The sequence below is a fragment of the Vanellus vanellus genome, assembly GCF_965231255.1.
Source record: "Vanellus vanellus genome assembly, chromosome: 3".
NCBI classification, from domain to species: domain Eukaryota; kingdom Metazoa; phylum Chordata; class Aves; order Charadriiformes; family Charadriidae; genus Vanellus; species Vanellus vanellus.
The window spans coordinates 36,949,301-36,963,945 of record NC_138907.1 but is presented as its reverse complement, the minus strand read 5'-3'; the positions used below and the strand labels follow the sequence as shown (position 1 = coordinate 36,963,945).

Sequence of the window (14,645 nt, the reverse complement as noted above, 5' to 3'; positions counted from 1 at the left end):
ACAGGTTGTAAACTCAGACCATCATCCCTGCTCTCCAGCACAGATCTGCCTCTGCTATCGGCAGCAAAATCTCTAGCTTGTACTACGTGAACTTTTCCACTAAGTAATATTTATTCATGGTTGAAAGTAACAATAACAGCACTGCGAAGTGCAAAAAAAGTGCCTCCATTCAGACCAGCTCTGGTGTTCCTGCTCTTGTTCGTGTTCCCATCTTCTGCTCGCTTCTTTTGCGATGTGTCAGTCTTGTTGAGATGTTTGTGGTCCGTATTGCAACTGCTGATCAAGGCCACAGGGAAGAAGGAATTCCACCCATTTCCGCTAGAACTGCAAAAACCTTGGAGGCGACATGGTCAATGCTGATTCAGGAGCGTGCTGGTGGGCTCTTGAGGTGACAGGTCCAGCAGACTGATGGGGCAGGGGCGGTCACTGGCCTGAGCCTATTGTTTCAGGCTGCCTGCAGCCTCAGGAAGACGTCATTGTGTTCGTGGCACTCGGTTCGTGTTTGGAAGGCTTCCATAGCAAAGCAAGGCCCGAGGACTGCCCTACAATGTCCTCTCCAGCAGATATTTTTCTCCCGCACCAATTTGCTAATTGGCCATTGTTGGATTTTTCATGTCTCCCTGATTACATCCAGTGCAGGAATACAAATGAGTAAGGAGTTGGGAAATGGAAATAAGGTCATTCTTCCTTTCAACTCACTGAAGTCATTGCCATTGTCCTGTGGATGAGTTGGGCTGATAGGACAGGAACCAACAACAAAATCTGCTGCGTTTGTTCTGCGTTTCAGTGCTGCTCATCCACGGGTGGAAACCTGATTTCAAACCGATGCACTGGTTCAGTCAAAATAATGTGCACTGGCAATTCAGGAGGATGAATTGACATGACAGTGCAATGCACGCAGTATTCAATAAAATATCTGTTATTAAAACGATACAAACTTTAAAGGTCAAGCTAAAATCTAGTGCCATTAAGCAGCATGCAATTGATATGCCCGTGGCCAGTCACAGTTCCGTCCCACAGCTTGATTTGCAGTGCATGGCAGGGCAGGTGACCAGCCATCCTGCTGAGGTTTATAATCTGAATCTGCACAAATCTTCTTACCTCGGAGCTGGCTCAAGGCAGCAAAGCTGTGTTAGACCGATTCAAAGCTTTAGGTCAGAATTCACGACACGGCACTTCAGCTAAGCTTTCACTGCTGTGTGTAACCACAACAGTGGTGCCAAATTTGAGTAGGAGGAAGGTGCAGAGCTAAGAAGGTGAGGAGAAAGCCCTTCTGTGGGAACAGATTAGATCTTAAATGAAAGAAATAACAATCTATGTCTCTTAGAGTGATCCTGGCAAAGAGACCTGGGGAAAAACGTCATCGCTGCTCTTCCAAGAGGGGCTGTGGGGCTCCACTGTCGCTGCCTGACCACAGCAACTGCATTCACTGTGCATATATACAGAATTAGCAGGAAAAGAGAGCAAGCAGCAGGCTTTCTATGGACCCTTCTTCCACTGTTGTCCCTTCTGTTCTTTTATTCACCGTTCTTCCACCGTGTCTAATCTATTTTGCTTTCTCCAAGCCCCCATTTTTCCTTGCAAATTCTTTTGTGCAGTGGATGGGAATTTTTCCCCCAGAATCTTCCTATTCAGTTTATTGTACTCTTTCCTTTGTATTCTGAATGTTCTCCAGCTCTTCCTTTTGAACATTTCTTTAATGATCATATTCATGCCATGCACTCTGTGCATGCATTCTTAGAAGAATGGTGAGGACCCACATGCAGTTTCAGCTGCCTGGATGTGCTCACCCTCCCTGGTATTGTTTCAAATGAGTTCAGGATAAATAAACACTGGAGACACCAATTTTTTTCCTTCAGTGCTAGAGCAAAAAAACTGCCTCAATCCTGCTCATGTTGCAGTGAATGCTTCCCAAAAGTGGGCCCGCACGCACTGCCTCCTGGAAGTTTAGCGTTGAGTTGTTATGTACATCAGCAAGGACAGCTTCTGTGAGGAGGCAAAGATGGAATTTAGTGGCTTTTCTGCCTGTTTCAGTGTTCAACCTTTTTTTTTAATGGAAAAAGTCAGGGGGACAAATCGGATTGCCATGGCTAGGTGTGGCGGGGACAAGAATGGGAACCAAGTACCTAATTTTTGTCTCCAGCAGTGTTTTCTTCTTCTGTGTTTGAATGGCACGGGTCATTCATGTATCTGGAGAATGGATGTACACTGGAATATTCCCCACAGATAACATTAAGTAAGCCTAGAAGCAGAATGTCCTCTGCTGGTTTCAGTACACTTGATATGATGGCAATTTTTCACCCCTTCCTGGAAACAGATGTCATTGGTGTCTCTTCTTCTCTGGTAGTCCCACTGTAAGTAGTAGAAATAAGGGGGAAGCCACACAAGTCTTATCACAATTAGAGAGGGAGGTCTGCCTAACAGGAAGGGTGTTAAGAGCAGTTGTATCCTGTTTGTGCTTTTGTAGCCATTGGTACTTCCTCATTGTGACCTTGTTTTCCTTCCAGCTTTCTTTTCTGATTCCTTGACGTTCTTTTGTCTTTCTTTGCAGCTCTGGGGTATAATCAAACAAGGCTACAAATGCAAAGGTAAATAAATATTGCATGGATTTTTCAAGCTATAGGTGGTGGGTTTTAGCACAAGTAGGTCAACTGTACTTTTTACTAAAATGGCATCTGTTCGTCCCAATTTTGCTTATACACTTTGTCTGTGAACAGTGACTGCTGGTACGCTATGAAGTCTCACTGCATTAGGGTACATAGCACCCAGTAGGAACGCATGGGTTCTGTGAGCTGAAGGTCCAAAGCAGCCACTGACTCCATGAGGTGTCACTTTCTACCAGCAAAGACCTTGCACCTTGGAAAACCAAGTGTCCTCATCCTAACACCGAGATATCCTGAAATATATCTCCTGAGACTTGGGGTCAGGAAAAGGTCTGCTGGCAATGCTGTCTGTCATGTACATCCGCATGCCAATGCAATAGTGGCTGAGCTAGAAATAGAGAAATATTTAATTCCTAGACTGCCCAGCAGATCTCATCGGAAGATCTTCTGCAGACATTCAACTTAAAAAAGAATCCTAGAGCTCTTACAGCCCTCTCTATTCCTTTCATAAAACGTTTAATTTCTTATGCAGTACTTGCACCATACTGAGCAGGTCAGACTGAGAATGACATTGTAGTGGTCCTCATTGGCTTTAAATTGCCGGACCTATTTATTTCTCAAGAAGCCCAGCTCTGGCTGAAGGTCACTGTTGATTTTCACAGTTGGAGTTGCATCTCGGTTATTCACAAGGGAACATTCAGGCTGGAGCTTCGTTGTTGTATTTATATACACTCTTTTCCCTTAGTCTTATACTGGCTCCCAGGAGAAGGGTGAAGAATTGGCGGGATTGTTTTTTAGGATCCACCATATTCCCATCTCCCTCTTCACCCTGAACATCTCCTCCTCAGGGGAAAATGGCCACGGCTGTATGTAATGCAGCCATTCCTGATTACCATCATCTGAACAGCTACAAAAGGACTAGGTGCAGTCTATAATTTTACTGGTAGTACAAGGGAAGGAAGACAGGGTTTTGTCACAGCAGCCCTGTAACCTCAACTAGTATCTGAAAGCTGAGCTCTGTCCTGCATCATTGCTTGTAACAGTGGCCCAGTAGAGTGAGAGCAAAAGTGGTTCTGTAGAGTCAAAATTACAGGCAATGGAGCATGAGAGCAAGAGAGCAGAACTGCTCGCTCAGCTCTTACTGTGTTCAACAAGTGTAATTTGTGCCTGCCCTTTGTTGCAGCAGCTACCAGCTGCTCCATACGCCGGCATCACTGGAGTGCTGCACCCGTCAGAGATGATTTCTGCCTTTGAGCACAGAGCTGTCATCTTCTGTTTTGAACCTCTGACACTGTGCTAGCAGGAGCAGGGAGGGAGTTAATCTGTCCAGGTTTGCTGCTTACCCCAGCACTGTGGATAATGAGATAAAACTAGACTGTGTGGTCTACAAGTGACTGCCAAGAGAAATCTTCGTTATATTTGGTGAGGGGGAGGTGGTTACATTTAGGGCAGACAAAACCACAGGGCAGGTACTTCTGTATTAGTCATATGAACAAGGTGATGAGAGAAACCAGAACTCTCACCCATCATGCTAGAGCTGCTGCTCTGAGCAGAACTGTTCTTTTAGCAGAGAATTATAAACAATGCTTTGGCAATGGCTCACCTAGAGCAAAATATTAGGTCATGAAGCAGCAATGGAGAAACAATTGGAAATTGATGGAAATTTTCAAACAAGGGTAAGGGACACAGAGGAGAGAGACCCTGTGTTTGGGGCACTCATCCTCCACCCTTTGGCCCTTTCTTGCAGATAGGATCTGTACTGGAGTCACACTTCAGAGAAATAAACCTAGTGGTGAGTGTATCTGCAGGGATGCAAAGCCCAGCCGAGGCCAGGTGTGGAGGTGCTCCACCAATTTCATCCAGGTGGATGATGCGCAGCCACAGAGCTTACTCTGTGCTGATGTTGCTCACTAAGCTACTTGAGTTTTAACCTACAGTGGTCTACATTGACCTCCAGCTGTCCTTCCAGAGTCTCAAAGTATAGACTCTCCAGTGTCTTCTGACCAAGTGTGTTTACTATAATGGGCCTTGCTGGGTCAAATAAAAAAAAAAAACAAACAACATTTTTTTGGAGGCTCATGCAGTGGAACAGAGGCCTTATGCATGGCATACACAGGATCACACCAGTAATTCCAGATCTCTTCCTTGAAATTAATTTCTGATTAAAATATCATCCCCCTCTTCCCTTCTGTTGCCATGGAAATGATCCATTTTTTGTAACACTCTTCACACCAAATGATCCATTTCTGAAACTCCCTTCGCACCTTCTGTCAAAGTATTTGTTCCTTCAAAGTCCCTCCTAGTATCTGCCTGCTACTAGCCCTGAGGCATTACCAGATAGTTGTGACTTTCCATTTGGTGACTGGACAATTCCTTTCTGTACAGATTGCGGTGCCAATTGTCATAAGCAATGCAGAGACCTGCTGGTGCTGGCGTGCAGGAAATTTTCCAGAGGAACCTCAGTAGGCAGCAACCATGGCTCTCTGCCTAACAGTCCGTCTCTGCCTCCAGGTGAGAGCACTTTTGTTCCTATTTTAAACCATTTCTGGAATCCTCTCTAACAGCCAGTGTCCTTGCTGCCATTTTTAATTTTTCCTTTGTATCAACACACAGAGCAGCACATGTACTTTCCACTGCACCGTGGCTTGTGCTCAGTGCTTGAATTACAACATCCCTTTCTGCAGTGATGGCCTGAGTCTCCTGCCTGAGCCTCCCTATCCTCTACACTGGCACCCCTATCCCAGCTGAAAAGAAATAAAATTATAATTAGGGAAATTGCACTTCTCCTTATAAGCCACTTAGGGGCAGGGGCTTGGAAACATAGGGCACAATTTTAGCTCTGCCTTATCCCCTGAGCACGCAGGTGGAGGGAGAAGGAAATGTGCGCACACAAGGCCAGAGTCAGTTTCCAAGCAGCACATGGATATTGCTAATTATACCACTGCTTCATATAGGGGGGTTACTTGCCCCCCCCCCCCAGGCTTAAGTTATCTTTTTGTACAGATCTTGAAGTAGAATATTTAAAATAAGCAATTCCACCCTCTCTTTCAGTCCAAGATGAAGTATTTGAATTTCCCAGTGTTGCTGCAGAACACCAGGACCTCGATGGCAGAGCTATCACTCTGGTCACTGGGTCTTCACGGAAAATTTCGGTGCGGCTGCAGAGAGCAACCACCAGCCAAGCAACACAGACAGAACCGCTGTGGCATGAGCCAGGCTGGAATGATTCAGGTTCCCATACTTTCCCCAAAATGAAGTCCAAGTTCCATGGCAAAGCTGGGAAGAACAAAGGCTTTGCAAAATGGGAGAACGAAAAGCCCAACACGCAGGCTGATATAGAGATAGAAGCCGAGGCCCCACAACACATACAGGACCACAACGGAATAGAAACCCTCCCAGAAACACAAGAATCTGAGGTGAGTTGCAAAAGAAGCCAAGACAGTTAAAAATCTGTGAGAGTCTGAGGTCTCATAAGGTTATTTTATAAATTTCAGGATGCTTTTTCAGTCAAATTTGCCATTGCTTCTTGGCACAAGAGTTACTTTCAGAAGAATGCCAAATTGTGCATAAATACCTATTCCCTACACTGCAGTGTGCGTTTACTGTAATACTGTAATGGGGGGGCAGGGGTTGGCTCTTGGTATCAGTATGTGCTTTTAGGAGTTGGGCACTTTTCTTTTTGAAAATCATTAAAATAACCTGGTGGATATCTGACCAAATTCTGTGCTGTTGTACGCTTGCAATGCACAGTTCAGGGCTCCGTGATAGACTCACAAGAACTAGCATTCTGATAAATATACGAGTCCAGGTTAGGGCAGGATATCAGTCCAATTTCTGTTGCTGTCGCTCATAAACTTTATACTTCCAAACCCTCACACTTTTATTGACCATCTTTGCTAGCATGTAAGTGCCTATTTTCTTTTGGTTACAGGATAGCTGATTGCTTACCCTGAAGCACAGAAAAATGAAGACAACAACTGTAACACAGTAAGAGTTGATGGACTGTCACAGACCACATTTGGCCATGAGAAGTTTTCCCGTACCTCGTTCTTTTAAAATCCACCATTGCCCTGTTTTCTTAGCTGAAAGGTGTTATAAAGCACTATTTATTTTCTCACGAGTAAGCCATTTGGATGAACATTGCATGGACACAGCAGAACGGATCTCTGCGCTCAGTGTTTTCTCTTGTCTGACTTTTGTGGAAACTTCCTCTATGTGCCAGTGAGGATATATTTGGCCTCCTTTAAATATACTGCATCATTTCAGTGTGGCTGCCAGCAACAACAATGGTGAGGACAGAAGCCAAGCATCTAAGTTTGTTCAATAACACTCCTTTTCCAGAGGCTCATAATGATCTTTTAAGGAAAGAAGTAGGTGTGCGTGTTGATTAAATCTCAAACAAAAACCTTTCACAAAGTCCTCTTTGCTGAAATTCTTTGCACACCTGAGGTTTTGAATCTTGGCCGTGTTTACATTGCTACAGTGAGCATATTGGTGTTCAGCACAGTGATACCAGTTCCCAGACTGGGAATCCTTCAAATAGGCAGCACGTGGCGGAGACTGAAGGAATTCCAAGACACTATGCATATGTCTGGTTACACTGCAATAGAGAGGAATCCTCTCTGCCAGCGCTGATTATGGTAAAATTAGCATGTAATAAACACCTTAGTTTTAAGTGTGTCTGTGTATGCGATACGTTTTTCTCTGGTTAGCAAGCTGCACAGGTTAAGACTAAATGGACTGAAAAGCAACCTCCAAGTTAGCCGTTTGCTAATGTAGGATATAGCACCTGAATCTGTAATGGCCTGAAAAGCAGGTTTGAAGTGGGATTTCTCAGAAGCATCAAGTTACTTAAAGAGCACAACCCTCAGCTGGAAAAAGAGAGAAAACCAAAACAGCACAAAGCTCAAAGCTGAAAGGTGCATTCCAAATTGGCACACACTTAGTATTCTTCTTACCCCAGCTCCCCACAAAAATAGGTGTGTATGAGGAGCACACACTCTGAATTAAAGCAACTTTATTCCTACAAAATTCAAGTTATTGCCCCCTTCAGCAAGTTATAAGCCCTCAAGACCAGAGAGTACATTCATAGAGTTCCCTAACCAATCTGAGAGCTGCGCTCCTCTGTGGTGATTTGACTGTAATCTGCACTGCGACTACATGATGCCTGCTCAGGTTTGCATCTTGAATCCTGCAAGTTTCCTTTGTTTTCCAAAACAACTAGTAATGATGGTAAATCTGGGGAGAGAAAAAAAGAGAACGTGCTGTTACTGTTTTAAACTCTGAGAAATAAGCACTGCAGGAAGCACTGGTTTCCAAGCTAGGATGAGGGCCAGAAGCACCCTTCACTCTTACTGCAGTGGACAAAGAACAAGCATTAGTAAAAATACAGTCTTTATTTCCTGTGGTGGGTCAGATGACAGGTCACAACAGGCTGGCTGCACAGCTACCGTTACAGCGTATGGCTTGCACACAATGAAAATGATGTGGTAGAGAATTTGAATAGAGAAATTTGGTTATGATCCAGGCTGTTGATGGATCTGTTGAGATAAGCCTTTTAACACTTTATAAATGAAATGTTCGTGTCCAACTTCATTCTTACCATCACACAGGAGTTTTAAACAGCATTTAATCTGTAGACCTCAGCCTCTTTCTTGCAGGCTTTTAAAAGTTAGTCATAATCCTTACTCTGAAATGTACCTGCTTTCCTATTTCTGTCAGGCCCACAAACCATGCCCATCTTCATTTTGTTGTTGGATAAGAATATTTCTCATACACAATCTTATCTTCACACTTACCTACTCCCCAAGATACAAGCTTCTTGCCTAAACTATTTAGAAGTGTAGGTGCTCTACGTTGTTCAGAGGAAGGCCTTTTCAAGGACACATTTTCTTCCAGGTATACTATCATCAAGGCATAGAGTCACATTTGAGCAAGAAAAGTGATGTCTTCTACAGAAGCAGCTCCCACTTTCTGGGCAACCATTGGACGAGCAATTAGATTGCTTAAGTTTCAGCCTGCTGTAGAGATTTCATCAATGCATCTCTTGCAAGCATGGTAGCTTTGGTTAATCAGGTGCTTACCTCAGCAGCAGTTGCAGATCAGGCACAGACTGAAGGCTCACACAGCTGATCCTTCTAAGGAAAATACTGCAGAGTCCAAGGAGAAGGATTCATGCTAGGTGAAAATTTCAAGCACCTACTCCTGCTAGAAACCCTTTCCTTTAGGCATTTCAAGAAGGGGAACATTGAGAGTGTGTTGCTGGCAGTGTTAATGGCTGGGTAGAAATACAGCCTTTTTTCACCCTCTTCCCCTCCAAAAAGGAATAGGCTCATCATAGACAAAGTAATAATTAAAAATTAAAAAACAACAAAACAACAGGATTAATAGGCTGTTTGCAGCAGAACACTGATCTTCTAGTTCAACAGCAAGCACCTGAGTGGGGAGAGCTAACAGGGCATGAACAATCATTTTAAGAAGTTGGTATAAGATGACCTTTTTACTTTGGAGGAGGACTGAATACATGCAATGAAAAAATCCTTGTCTCTCCTTACTTCAGGTGGACATCTTTTTCTGAGCAGGGGCAAGACTTTTCCTCACCTCACCAAAACAATTTTAGTTACCCAATGTGGGCAAAGCAACAAAGAATTTCTTGTTTGCCTCCCCTGACTTAACAAAATGCAAAATGCATCAGCCATCCCAGTTCCTGACTGAGCTATGTGCCTCTGCTGGTCTTGGTGAAGTTCTGCCTGCTAGAAGCAGAGCAATTCCAGGAGAGTGTCCAGGAGAAAAAGTGTCATAATGACAAGAGTACTGGATTAATGAAGTAGCTAAAGTGAGATACAATGCCAAACAATGCTGGATACTTCCACCACATCCATTCTTCCCTGTCTCAGGATCTTTTAAGAAACTGGGGGGAGAAGGACGGGTTGGTTAAAAAAAAAAAAAAAAAAAACAACACACACCCAAAACCAAAAACCAAAACATCAGAATGGAAAGAAGGAACGTTATGTCAAACCTTATTCGCAGCCTGATCTCCAAATGCCAAAGAATACAAGCAACAAGAGTAGGTGAAAAATGCAAGTGCTTGGATAGACCCTGTAAGAGATGATTTGGCTGTTTAAGCCAAACCCACGAGGACTTTCTGTGCTTGTGTAAAACCTCTGCAAAGCCTCATGTTGCAAACAAGGGAGCTTCAGCCTTGCTGTCAACTTTACCGAGTAGCCCCAAGTGCTACGCAAGGAGTGCAGGAGACATCTGGCTCCCTTTGAATGAAATGCAAAACCAGGTTTGAACTGCAGTTCTCTCCTCCACTCAAGAGTCTTGCCCTCTTCTGCCCCCCCAGTCTTACCCAGCTTTTGGGCTTTAAAAGAGTATTCCCAGCTTTACAAAGAAACACCTTCCAGAAGACAGAAGCTATCTTCCTCACCTTCCTCAGACAGGTGAAGTCTCAGGGAGGGGAGGTGGGGGGAAAAGTAACATGCTTGCTGACCAGAGCTAGTCTGAAGCACAGATTTTCCCCAGCTGGGAAAGGTGAGCAGTTTTCCTTTCAATACAGAAGATAAAACACTGAGCTGCAGAGCAAGTTTAGGGGCAGCTGCTGCCTAAAATTTTACATTTTCCAAAATGGAGTGGACTGCCTGCTGTCACCTCTGTGGACTGTTGCTCAGGGACTCCTCTGTTGAAGCCAAAGTGAAAGCATGCCCTAATGCAGCCCCCAGGGTCTTCCGCACAGGCAACCTGGAAGCCTTTGGCTGAGACAGCCTGAGCAGCCACAGGAGAGTCCTTGCAGCCTGGGACACTAATCCAGAAGCTTTAGGCATCTGTATGAGAAATAGCTGCACATGAAGGATCCTGGACAGTAAGAAAAAAAAAAAAAAAAAAAAAAAAAAAAAACAAAACAAAACAAATACACAACAAAACCAGAGAACAAATAAGACAGATGGGGAGTAAGCGTGGGAAGAAGCATACTAAGAGAGCTCTCCCTCTCTACGTGACACCAAGAATGGAAGGGGATCCCAATGGAGAACAAGCAGAGAAGGAAGGAAGGAAGGAAGGAAGGAGGGAGGGAGATCTGAATGCAGATTTCATGGGGACATAAGAGGTACAAGAAACAAGGGCTTGTTGTTTCATGATCATTGTAGCCAAAAAGAAAAAAAAAAAAAAATCTAACCAAGGTTTGCTTCATTCAGCATCAGTCTGCTAACTGGTGGGCCTCTGTACAGCACAAAAAATAGCTCCAAGTACTTTTCAAGAAAGTCTTGACAACAGAGTTGGCCCACCAGGGGACACTGGAGAAATAGATGTAACTTTGGAACAAGTTTTTGAGTTATCAGCACTGATCTGAACTGGATTTTCAAAATAAGCACTGCAGCCAACAGGCTAAACTCATTGGAAAATCTGTGCTGAACTCTAAATTGCTGTTTACAGCTGCTAACAATCTGGTCCTAGGAGACAGAAAAGCCATCAGCAAAAGGCTGCCGCTGGGGCAGTATGAAATTTAGCCAAAAAGTCTGCTTTTTCCATGAGTTAAGCTAATGCCGGAAAGTTTAAAGAGTCCTTATCACCTTCATCTCTGCTTCATGTGTGAAAACGAGTTATGACCTTCCACCTGCCCACAGCACAGGCAGACTCCCTCTTTCTTTGGTTTTACAATAGTGTTTTCCTACTTTTTGTACTTGTTTTTCTCTCCTCTGTTGTGGGAAAGACCCACGTGGACAAGAGCGGAAATTACTGGACAATAAAGGGGAAACAATGACACTGACAGCACTCAGAGCTGTAAAAAGCACAAAGTAAACACAAAGAAAAGTATTTTTTCCCTTCTACCCTTGTTTGTTAAGCCATTAGAGGTGTGACTTATTTTTGGCCAAAGAGGGGAGAAGGCAATGTTTACAGCTGGTAATAGCACTTGCTTTTTCAATTTGTGTCCCTTTGAAAGGCATAACCTGAAACAAACACGCATGAGTATTTTGAGAGCCTACACAGGGGAAACAGAAGTTCGTATCCACCTCGGTGTACTGCTCTCCAATCACAAAACCGGTGTGACTCTAACCAAAGGGTATGCTAGGAGGCTGATAAAGCCAGCTTGCAGTTTAGCATGAACCAGCTTGTTTGGGACTGCTAAATCATGCTCAACACCTTAAAAATGCATACATATTCCTGTAGCATCCCTGCTGCCCAAGGAAAATCAGAAGTTCAGAGAGGAAGCAGGATAACAAGCCTGACAGTCTTTAGCAGCAACAACATTGCGACCCTCTAATGCAGTCCTAAATATGGCAGAAGTAAGAATAAATCAATGTGTGATGAACAGACAGTTGAGGGCTTTTGTGTGTTGGCCTTCATTAACCTAACAGGGAGCTGAATTAACTTCTAGTACTCTAAGAACCCACGTGAACCTTTTGGACACCCAAGAGAGTCCTCAGATCTTAGTAAGGATCCTCTTACTCCCCACTCAACTCTTCTTACTTCAGCACAGTTTAATTTTCATTTCCCAGGTGCATAACCCGTTACAGAGAATACCCTTATGCCACAGGACTTTTAAAGCTCCAGCCACTTCTCTTAACTATCTACTGACATGAATCTTGCTTCCCTTCTGCCCAATTCTATCTTAGGTACTTGACTGGTAAGTGTCTAGTTTCTAATTAGGCCAGAGGCTGGTTGAGGCACTTGCCACTTTCATTAATTCAGATGCAAACAGCACTTTAATGGAGACACACCACGTTAAAGCAGGTTACCCACATGCTCTGGCTGAGAAGTCTAAGCTGTAGCTAGAGGAGCCCCTCTGAGGGCCACCAGCAGTAATGGCACATCACCATAAAGCTGCACACTTCAGAGGTTTGACTAGAGAAGTAGAGGAATCTCGTCAAGCAATCTAGGGATTACCAGCCAACACCAATCCTAAAGATGATAAACTACTCGGGGAACAGCTACAAGCAAAAAGGCTTCCTGAGGTGAAAGACGCATGGTGAAAGCTGAGCTTGACACCATTTCCCTTGTTGTGTTACTGTTTTGCACCCAGTAAGGAACAATTTTTTATTCATTCCTTAGGCCTGCAAGGAAAACCCAGCAGTGACCACAGTGCATATAAATCATGGTATTCTAGATCACATACTTACATACCTGATATGGGAAGCGTGTGTCCTGCTCGCCATAGTTATTTTACTGCACAATGACAACGCTTGAGAAAGGGTGATCCTAATAGATGGAATGGAAGGGCAATGCAAGCAAAGACTTTAGGAAACAAAAGTTGCTAAAGAAAGGCAGATAGAAAAGCAGAACAAGACGCCTAAAGCTTGTGGAAGAAGAGTGGCAAGAACAACCGTGGTTAAAAGGAAGAACACTTTGTTCCTCTGTATAACTGCTTGCTTACTAAGTTGCCTTCTTGATCTGCTGGAGAGTTCTGCTTTCGATCATGATGCACAATGAAATCGAGCACATATATCCAATCTACCACAAGCCTAATAATCTCCACAACCCATCTCTCCTCTCCCAGCTTCCACTGCAGCAGGAATCATGTTTGGAAAACAGTAAATATCAGAGCATCATACAGACAATAACAAAGCAGTGGCTGTTTGCTTTCATTAATCAAAGCTGCTCTCTCCACATATACAAAGCTTGTTTTCTCTGGAGAACAAAGAAGTCGCAGCACACTAGGAGGAAACAATAGAGTAAGGGAAAAACAACAACAGCTGGCAGAAGCAAAGTGTTTTCTTTCCTGTTGGAAGAGTAAGGTCTCCCGTTTTGCATTCTTCCAATTTATTTTTTTTTTAAAACTTTCCCTCTCAAACAGCAATAAAGTGGGACTCAGTTTACCCTAAGTCCTCAAAGAGGGAGAAGAAACATATTTTGAGGAGAAAAAGGTAGCTGGAATAAGGGGGAAATGGAAGCTCTGTGCTCCTACCCCACCCCAGCATCATTTCACCATGTCAACAGCGTGAAAAAGTGAGAATATCCACTGCAGCAACAGTCATAGCCTTGCAGAGAAATTGGCAACTCTAGCACAGAAAGAAGTCTCTGAAGGTGCTAATGCAACTCAACCAGAGGCTCTCTGAGGAGCCTCCTGGGTTTCTTCTTGCTAGGAACAAGTTTGCAGCACTCTAATGTACTGATAGAAAACACCAGACTCCTCACAGTGAGGAGTGAAGAAAAGCAGAAGCTGTCAACTTGAAGATATTACATTCCCAGCAAAAGGCTCTAACTCTGTCAGTCTCTCTACCTTTACCAGTCCAGGGCTGGCCCATTTGTAGAAATCTTCTTTAAAAACCCACTTTATTTTTGCATGAATGTAGCTAGTCACCACCTAATGTTCACGACGAGGCAGTACTCTCCCACAAGGGAGATATTTTCTCTGGAGCATCCCACTGTAAGAAACCTTCAATACTGTTGTGAAGCAGCAACATTCACTTTTAGAGGTTCATAATCTGAACTGTATTATGCCGAGATAGATCCGTGTCAGTGACTCCCAAAGACCTGGATTCAATATGGAAAACTTTTCCCTTGTCAGGCTTATTAAACTTGTCTGAAACGTTAAAAAATTGAAGAGACAGATTCTCAAGAGCGTTTCACAAGTGACCTTCGCTTCCAGCCTCTGAATCACTAGCAGCACCTAGTGGCCGCAATAAATTAAACAAGAGATTTTCAGGTTGATCATATGAAAGAGAGGGAAAGCAGTTTTAAACAATGCTTATCAGCTTATTTACATGATTATCTTAAATTACAGCAACACCAGTGTTACAAATTCTCTCAAATGTTCACATTATTTCTGTAATTCAAGGGACTCCTCCTGCCTGCATCAACCTGGATTCAGCCCCAAGGGCACTTCAGGTAGCCTGATACTGCCAACCGAGCACAGTAGCAGGAACCTACGTTTTCCACAAGGCTGGAGAGCATCAGGAGAGTTCCCAGAAGCACCATACCACATTCATGTGGCATGCAGGAGCACAATCTAGAAGATGGGTGCTCGCATAGCTTAAGAATAACTTCACACAGCGACCCCCAAGAGAGAGACCATGCTGCTATACCAGTTCAGAGGGTGGAATAGTA

At 43.8% G+C, this 14,645-nt stretch overlaps 1 protein-coding gene across 1 annotated transcript in view; it reads left to right on the top strand.

The window, feature by feature from the left end:
- RASGRP3 (RAS guanyl releasing protein 3) overlaps positions 1 to 7,153 on the top strand; it is a 31,722-nt gene extending 24,569 nt beyond the window's left edge. Inside the window, exons 13-16 of the mRNA XM_082481180.1 lie at positions 2,552 to 2,588; positions 4,989 to 5,114; positions 5,655 to 6,019; positions 6,535 to 7,153. Of these exons, the coding sequence (XP_082337306.1) occupies positions 2,552 to 2,588; positions 4,989 to 5,114; positions 5,655 to 6,019; positions 6,535 to 6,543 (537 nt within the window). The 3' untranslated portion in view covers positions 6,544 to 7,153. The remainder of the gene's footprint in view (positions 1 to 2,551; positions 2,589 to 4,988; positions 5,115 to 5,654; positions 6,020 to 6,534) is intronic.
- The last annotated feature ends 7,492 nt before the right edge of the window (positions 7,154 to 14,645 follow it).